This window comes from Montipora capricornis, chromosome 2 (assembly GCF_036669925.1).
Source record: "Montipora capricornis isolate CH-2021 chromosome 2, ASM3666992v2, whole genome shotgun sequence".
NCBI classification, from domain to species: domain Eukaryota; kingdom Metazoa; phylum Cnidaria; class Anthozoa; order Scleractinia; family Acroporidae; genus Montipora; species Montipora capricornis.
In genome coordinates this window covers 14351780-14361355 of record NC_090884.1, presented here as the reverse complement: position 1 = coordinate 14361355, position 9576 = coordinate 14351780, and the positions used below count along the sequence as shown (strand labels likewise).

The following is a 9576-nucleotide window of genomic DNA, read 5'->3' as shown; positions in this document are numbered from 1 at the left end:
GCTAAGGTACCCAGATCTGCCATTTTAGCCTGAAATTAAACTTCAATTTCAATAGCCCTTCTCAAAAATGGTAGCCGAAAATTCAAATAAGTTAAAATTAAAAACTGACACCAGAAATAGAGAGAGCACCTTTAGTTTAGTAACCCTGCAAAATTTCAGCATATGAGGTGTAATAACAGCAACAGTAAGTTGAAAAATGAAAAATTACAGACGTTTGTATGACTGGGGTATGGCATATACCCCCAATCATACAAACGTCTGTAAATTTGTCAGATTTCAACTTACATTTTCTCAGCTGATATAACACCTAATATTTCTGGTATCAGTTTTTCGTTCAGTTCAATTTCAACTCATTCAACTCCGTTGCCACCATTTTGGAGAAGGGTCTATTTTTTAAAGAAAGTATTCAGGCAACGACTCTAGCCATTTGCAAAACAAACATCCATTGGTATATGAATGAGTTTCCTTCCTGGTTGACTTTTAAAGATCACAGTGAAACTGAAGAACAGCTCACTGGGAGAGTTCACACTTACAGTCAAGCTATGTCACGCATGACCAGTATCCACAACACTGAAATGAACATTCAAATTCCTCTTTAGAACTGGAATGGAACACTTGAATATCTGTCAGCCTCCTGTTGGTAGTGTTGCTGAGCTTTTGGTCATCTGTTGGTTGACAGTTTAGTGACAATTTCCCGACAAACTCATGGGGGAGCTGTTCTTCAATTTTACCAAGATCATATTGATATCAGTTTGAACAATTTAACAGACGAAGAAATTCAACTAAAAGATAAGAATCAATGACTTCCAGACAACAACCATACCAGAGTGCAACACTGAAAAATGCATTTGAGGCACAGATTCGTACAAAGGTTGAAAGAAATGGCAAGTAGAGGCAAAAATAACAGATCACGAACAATTTTTTTGGAGTTTGCAATATGCAATAACTTTAGAACTTGGGTTACACAATACTCTCCCCTTGGAAAAATTAATGTGCAGCAGTCCCAATTATTTATAAACTTCTTGTGTTTTGTCTAGTATTGATAGTACTTGTCTAGTATGATCGTATTAACAACAATCTTGTTTGAATCAGGAAGAGTACATACAAGTTTTAATGATGCCCTGAAATCCAGCTGTTAATAGGACCATTATTACAATGGCTGTCTTACCACCAAGCATTATTCTTCCACCATGCTAATCTGAAATTTGGCATTGTCTTTTTGTGCGACCTGTCAGTCAACTTTCACCTTCCCCATGAAAAAGGTTACTTGTCATCCTTTACGAAGTGAACACAATAGGAAGTACATTTTAAACAAGAAATAGGACTTGGCTCTTACTGAATTTTGCGGATTTAGTGAAATGAAACAAGAAGCAAAAAAACCTAGAAATATACTGTACAAGTAACCGAAGAGGGATTGTACGCAAGACCATTTTCTTTCAGCCACCTTGTTGCATCAGCTTGGGCAACCTGAACAGATCGTAATGTCTGCAATGAACTGTCATCGGTTAAACATAAAATAGTGAGGACAACAAGATTAAAAACAGATGGAGAATGAATCTTTTTCGGTCTCCTTCATCTTACTGCCAACATTTTTGAAAACAACTTGGCAGTTTCTTTTGTAAGTTATGTGCCATATACAGCAAAATGTTTCTGCAATTTGACAAAAAAATATGACATTCATGCACGAGCCCTTTAACTACTGTTCAGTAGTTGCTATTGGATGACTTCTGTACCTGTGTTAAGGTGCCCATCACCAGTGCAACAATGGTGCTAATACCGCAGTATTTTGTACACAGCTGACTTCTTCAATTCAGGCAGTCTCGGATAAAATGTTACGCCACTTGTACCACTTCTAACTGCATAAAATCTGTTCGATTTTTCCTCAAAATTTGCCAAACAAAAGAAATAGATTATTTTCTTTACCACCCAGAAAGCTGTTTAAAATCAAGGGAAAAGACAGAGAGCTAATCCCATCAAACCTAGTTACACATCCCATCCTACAAAACACTTTGTGCAAGAAGCAGTGTAGGAAAGACAGATGGTGAAACAACAAAGTCAGCCTTCATGCTTGGGAGGAGTGTACCATCCTATAAACAAGCACAGAAAGGAATGTCACTTGGATCATATCATGATACTACCAAGAATCATATAACCATCAATGCACACGGTCAACAGTTATGGCAATCCCTCAAACTGACATTTCCCTTTTTATTCAACTTACACGATGTACAATCTACTTCAGACTTCAAATCTACTTCAAAGAAACAAACATTTCAATGTGCAGAGAACAAATTATAAGATTAGGCGAGCCAAAGAGTTGAACCCGGATCAATGGGTTCTCCTTGCATATTCCAATGCCCACTAGACTAACGAGACAAGGTCCTGGAAAAACGAATTTTTTAGAGTATTGACATAATAGTACCCAGCAAAACAAGTAACAGCTAACCGTCTTCAAAGTGGTTTTTAGACCTAAATACCGCAGATCGGCTTTGCTTTGCTTTGCTAATTCTGCCTGTTTTCATTTTTTTTATCAGCAATAAGCTTCTCATGTTAAGATGGGATATTGCGTCGTGTAATTGTAAGGAAATGTCCAATGTCAGTTTGACGGACGGCCATTAGTGTTGACCAATGCACACATGCATACTAGAGATGGATTAACATGGAAAAATGGTCAAAGAATTAATGATGAAATGAATCACATGTTGAATTGCAGACATGACCATCTCCCATCATCAGTGGCTTCGTAGCTCAGTTGGTTAGATTGGTGCAACGGTATCACAAGGTCACAGGTTTAAACCCAGTTGAAGCCCTGAATGTGTCAGGGTTGTCTACGCAATTTTTAAAATTGTGTTCATAACTGCAAGGATCATAGCTTCACTCGATGGAAAAATGGAACAAGTCAAAAGATAAAATATGTCTAGACACGCTATCATGAAAATCATGTTACTTAAAGTGATCGCAGAAGAACTACATGTATTGCATATGTGTGATCACGGGCCTCTTTGCTGGGCATAAAACACTCAAGTCATGAGTGTCAAGTCATCATACAACAAGAGACAGTCAGTTTAGTATCCTCAAGTTTGTAAAAGTAATACAACATAATTCTAATTTTGTGACTTAATAAACCTCAGCATCAAGTGATCACTCTCACTCATTACGTTTGTACCATGAGACATTTTAACAATAGAAATCCCACATTTTAACGTTTCTGTTAAATAAAGAGAATTCAGATTTACAGACCTAAGTTGGTTAATATGAAATTTCTTTAAATAGTTTTCCTTCATAAATTATTAATGAGATTTGTTTTTGTAATGATAGAGCCTATGCTGCATTGCCATTTATAAAATAATTAGGATAGTACCTGCACTGTCATTGTTCAATAGCTGTGTTTAGAACATTGCTGTGATATCACATGAATTTTGATTGGTTATGTATTGTCAGACGTGCGTTTTCATTGGCTGGTAGGAAATATGAGCATGTTTCATGTTTCAATCAAGAATTAAAAAACCAGAATCTTCCTTCATTTGTCTAATTATCTTTCAAAAATATTTTCTAAAAGCAATAGAGGACTTTTTTCTGTGTTTCCATAGCCTCATATAACACTCAGGGAAGTTGGGAGAATTCTTGACAGTTTGCAAACCCTTGACTGCATATTGGGTTTGCATAACTGTCTCAAATTTTGCCAACTCCCCCTTGTGTTTAGATGAGGCTATGGAAACACAGAAAACGTCCTCTATTGCTTAAGAACTACACACACAGACTGAAATGATTATGTGCAAGATTGGCATAATTCAAAGACTCTTTATTATGTTTAATAATATTTCACTGGGGACCGACTACCATTGTGATTAAGAATGAAAGGCAATTTAGCGCATTTGTTTAATGACTTTTTTACTCACTGAATTGGTTGGCAAACATGAATGTCTGACCAACTAACTGAATAATTACATGGAACTGTCTCTAATGAACAGTCCTCAAATTAATTGCATTATCCTTGCTCCAGAATTCAAGGGAGGACTTACCATTTTTTTCATGGATCTGTACTAAGGACCTGAATGATTGCTGAGCTCTAACTAGACTGTAGACCCCTGGCTGTCAGAAGAAAGAAAAAATTACTGGAGAGTCCACATTAATGCATTATACCGGTACTTCCACTAAATTTTCATAATACATATATATTAATATTTTTTTGTAATTTGGTATTTAAATGATAACCCATTGAGAGAATGGGTTAAATACTCAATAATATTAGCAAGATTTCTCTTTTTAACCATCAGTCACATTTCCATGTAACACTCAATGCAAAATTTCTTATTTCATGTAGGCATTTAAGGGAGCATTCACAAAAACTTGCTGGTGGGGGACTGGTGAGAAAGGCGCCTTGAACTTGTTTAAAATATATAAACCCTCTCAAGGGGGGTACCACAAATAATGAAAACAAAAATTGTCATAAGCCAATGTAAACACAATTTAACAAAGTATAATATTCAAGAGTGTAAAATGGGGTTGACAGGCCTACATGATTCCCTTGTATGTGGTCTGGTTTCCTTTTCCTTTGTCATAATTTTGCTCTCTCGAGTTCATATACTGTGTGATATATTTTTTCTTCCAAGGAAAAAGTCGTGATTATATAATTTTAGCTTCTTGGCATTGATTTTCTCTGCAGCAGGTCAGGGTTTTCGTTTGAGGCGGGCATAAGGCCGCCGGACGTTTCATCTGCTCTTCATATGATGTTAGGTCCACAGATGTGTTGAATAACCTGAAATGGACAACCCTTGAAACCAGGCGCTTCCATACAAAGGCTATCCTTATGTATAAAATCCTCAATGATCTATCTGCCCCCCAACGAGTAACTCCTTTGTAAAGCTGAATGATCCTAACATAAATTACAATCTTAGGAATATCGATACTGATGTAGCACTTCCAAGGCAAATTACAATTTTTTTTGAAGCGCAGCTTGAAGTATAGTGGTGCAATGCTCTGGAATAATCTTTCCTATCAGGCAAAGACCGCAAAATCGCTTTCTGATTTCAAACGCAAACTTGCCTCCTCGCCCTCCATGCCTTCTACTGGATCGCACTGATTATATGTAATATACTTCTATTTTAAATATATATATCTATACTTTATTGTAACGGGTTTACCTACGCCCCACCTGGAAATCAGCTTTTGTTGTGCGTGACTAGCATTGTGAAATAATGTTGTATTGTATTGTATTGTATTCTTATTGGTTTCACATTCTCTGTCTGGTACTTTGATGCCAATATTTGAGAGGTTTGTTTTATTCTTTATTATTGTAATTTTTTAAACTTACTTTTTAAAGAGAATTTGAGTTAACTCCAGCCTTGCCAGGGAAACTGATTCTTGGGTCCAGAAACACTGGAAACAGCGTTTCTGAGTATTCTATTTTTAACAATTTCCTGGGGAGGGGGGGTAGTATGCCCCCAGACCCCCCTAGGTAAAGTACTGCTCATACGCAGTTTATACACACATACGCGTATAATTTTATACGTGTGTACATGGGTGTCTGATTTGCCTTTGTTATTCAGTACCATAAATTTCCTTTCTGTTGCATTGTGTAAAACGAAGAACTTTTGGATCGGAAAAAGGCCATGAGCCAATAACAGAAATTTACAAATGTGCAAGTCGCTTTGCATCGTGAAAGCAAAAGCAATTCACTGTTTATGAATCAGAAGGAAAAGGAAAATGTTTCTTAAATGTGGCATTTAAATGCATGTAACATTATTTTAGTGAATTGCCAAGTAAATTTTCACAACTACGCTTCCCAAAAGGTTTATTAAGACTTAAGACTAAGTGCTGAAAATCCTTAGAATATATAAAATAGTCATTACTGAAATTAGCAGTTGAGGCAGATGTTGCTTTAAAATGAAAATCTCTTACCACTTTTATCTTACTCAGTCTAGAGTTTAGAGTGAGTCTAGAGTCCAACGTTCAGCGCGGGTTATGTCCGGATGCCTGGATGCAATTGCATTCCAGAGGATGGCGCCCCTGTAACTAACAGACTGTTCTAAGTATCGAGATTGAAACCTAGGAATAGCAATGTTTTCTGATCTTCTTCACAAGTACTCGGTATTTCTCATTGTAACAATGTTATCACTCAATGGTACAGGTAGTCTGTCATTGTAAGCATTATGCATAAGCTTGAACAGTTTGAGGTTGTAAATGTGTTAAGCTAATGAATGCCATTTGGCTATCTTAAGTGCGTCATTCCCTAAGTTATAGATTAACTTCGCGGCTCGGCCGTGGAGTTTATCGATTGACCCAAATAGCTCAGAGTTGCTGCCGTTTGCCCATATCACAAGGCCATAGGTGATTGAAGGCAAAATAATACTAGAGTAGAATTGTTCTAAAATGCTCTTAGGTAGAAACTTCGATTTTCTTAATAGATTGAGTTTATTGGCAAAGTTCTTTTTCACTTCAGGTAGGTGTGGTGACCATGTTAGGCTATTGTCCACAGTTACACAGAGTAGCCTCGATTTGTTTACCAGTTTGACAAGGCAGCCCCTGCTGGTAATGAGTGGGGTTGGCCCCACAGTATTGGTTTTAGATAATAGCATAACCTTGCTCTTTTTGGGGTGTGGTGTGAGTCTGTTATTAAGACACCAGGAGTAAAGCTCCTTCAGTGCTTTGTTTAGTTGGTGTATTGGTTAGTTTCACCTGAAGGGACCGAAGATGGTAAGTCGCTGATATACAGTGCTAATAGGACCGAGCCCTGAGGGATTCCAACTGAAACTGATTTGCATTTTAGATTTAACGCCATTTACGACAGTGTACTGAAGCCAATTACTAAGGTAGCTTTTCAGCCAGTTGTACAATGGACCTAAAATCCCAAAGTTTCTCTGTAACTTTGTCCACAGCTGTTCATGCTGGACACAGTCTAAAGCCTTTTTAAAATCCACCTCTTTTCTCCACAGTTCTGTTAATTGAGTTAGAATTAGTTCAGTAGAGAAGCCTTTTCTAAATGCCCACTGTCTGTCAGAGGCGAGATAGTTAGAAGCAAACACATGTGTCACTAGGGATCAGTCTCATCGTCGCCCTTGTGAATTGGAGTAACCCGTGCGCATTTCCCCTGAGAGAATACAGTTTCGTCTTTGAGGCTGTGTTGATACAAGCGTGTTAAGGATGGTGCTTACTAATTCAAAGGTATTTTTGCACGGTTTACTGAATATGCAGGAAAAGCAGATCTCAACAAGTGTTATTAAAATCCAAAAAGAAAATTGGGGGTAGCCACGCATTTTTCAAAGATAATTAATCAACAATATTAGCAAAAAGCTTTAAAATACAAAGTAATGTATGGCGTTCTTTTCCAAATTAAAGCTTTAATTATCTCTGAAAAATGCATGGTTACCCCCAATTTTCTTTTTGGATACCAAGAGCACTTGCTAAGTTCTGCTTTCTCTCCATAAATTTAAACCGCGCAAAAATATCCCGGCATTAGTAAGCATTACCGATAAAAAATCCGTATCTGGAGATGCGCAGAACGTATGCACAATAACAATAGTAGGCACCGTCCTTAATGATGGTACTATCACATTCCCGGCGAGCTTTAGTAGCTTTGGGTTAACGTTGTCTGGACCAGCGGACTTTTTTACCTGGATAGAACCTATTTTTCCTGTTACTTGTTTTTGGTTAATACCGGTAGTAGCTCTGGACAATGGTGGTACTGACTGACGTACTGACTCGAGGAGTCCACTTGCTAAGCGCTGTTTCATTACTCAAAATGGCATCCAAGGCCAAAATCAGAGAATACAAGCACGTTGAGCTAGACTGATATTGAAGTGGAACTCTTACTTGGAGTGGTTCGATCTTACTCATCACAATCAAGATTTTGAAGGCCTCGAGTGAGAGTCCGTGAAGAGAAAATATGAGGACTTATGAAGTAAATTTATATGTCAGTACGAAGAATTCCCACCCAAAAAATTATAAGAACCCCGTATATCCTGGTAGCTCAGCGGCCATTTTTTGCAAACGCAATCCAGAAGGATCACAGGTGGGCTTAGACAATCTGGATTTGTGTGATAACCTGTTTACACAATGAAAAACACAAAATAAACGTTCTGGATTTGTCACAAATCCAGAAACTTTTGCTCTAGTGTACACATAGTTATAGTCTTCATTTTAAGATTTGCGGACAGTAGAAATATTTTATTGTTGTACATCACATAGCAGTCATAGCAAGGACGAATGAATCAAGGAAAGACAAAATTTTAGTTCTTTGTTGTGATTTATTGCCTCAAATTGCACGCCACACGAATGGCTAGTTGCCTGTTACATGCTCGATATGCAAAACCCGTTTTAACTGTGGAACGGCCATCAACTTCGGAGCTGCAGGCATTTCCACATCACGTGCCGTTATATGACTTTTCTTAAGTGAAGTGATCACACCAAGTAAAATACAGTTGCCCTGTATGTTAGTACATTGAAAAAGAAAATGCGATGACTTGAAATTCCGACAAGGACAAATAATTTTATTTCAATTTCCGTTATATGACTTTTCTTAAGTGAAGTGATCACACCAAGTAAAATACACTTGCCCTGTATGTTAGTACATTGAAAAAGAAAATGTGATGAACTGAAATTCCGACAAGGACAAATAATTTTATTTCAATTTCCGACAGCAATGAGAGTATTGATTAAAGCCTGACACGGAGGATTTTAAATTCAGACACGTGTATTCCAAACATGACAACTGTTTGTGGAAGTGGGTGTTCATCATGTAGTTCGTAGTCATGTACTATTTCAGTGCTGTCAAGCTATTCTTTAGAACAATAATATATTACTGGCCAAAAAAACCAAAACAATTAGCTAGCTAATGAGTCAGACGTGTATATCAGTATACGCATATACATGTATATTTATACCGAATATGCACATGGTTATATGCACATACGCTTATAAATATACGCCTTTCGTGTGTGTTTTCTGGTTAACATATTTCTGAGCAGTACTGCAGCTCACACCTTCAGGGCTTGCAAGGCGTCTTGCAGCCCCAAAAATGTCATGTCGAGTGTGTTCAGTGTGTTCAGTGTGTTCAGCAAACAATTTCGCTGAATTCTTCGAAACTAAAATTATTGAAATCCAAAATCAAATTAAAGTTCACTTGACTCCTGATCTCTTCTGCACCTTTGACTCACCTTCACTACAATGCCAACTAATTAATTTTTCACCTACATCTACTGATGAATTGTCTAAGATTGCTCATAAGATCGTCTTAAAGTCATGCATCTTAGACCCACTTCCTTCCGCACTGATGAAAGAATACTTTGAAATGTTTCTACCGACACTTCGTAAGATCGTTAACTTATCTCTGGAATCTGGTTATCTGCCTCCTTCTCTTAAAAACTGCTTTCCTTACACCTCTACTCAAGAAACCTTCTTTAGATCACGAAATCTTTAAAAATAACAGACCGATCTCAAACCTTACAGTAGTCTCAAAAATCATTGAAAAAGTCGTGGCTGTGCGCATACATGAGTACTTGCTAAGTAACCACCTTCACGAGCCACTACAGACGGCCTACAAGCCTTTTCATAGCTGTGAAACTGCTCTTGTATGTG

At 37.5% G+C, this 9576-nt stretch overlaps 1 protein-coding gene across 1 annotated transcript in view; it reads right to left on the bottom strand.

Moving 5' to 3' along the window:
• LOC138038927 (ubiquitin-conjugating enzyme E2 Q1-like) overlaps positions 1 to 9576 on the bottom strand; it is a 33391-nt gene that overhangs the window by 1656 nt on the left and 22159 nt on the right. The window contains exons 13-14 of the mRNA XM_068885019.1: positions 4023 to 4092; positions 1 to 2087 (exon numbers count right to left, since the gene is read on the bottom strand). The exon at positions 1 to 2087 is cut by the window's left edge and continues 1656 nt beyond it. Of these exons, the coding sequence (XP_068741120.1) occupies positions 2056 to 2087; positions 4023 to 4092 (102 nt within the window). The 3' untranslated portion in view covers positions 1 to 2055. The remainder of the gene's footprint in view (positions 2088 to 4022; positions 4093 to 9576) is intronic.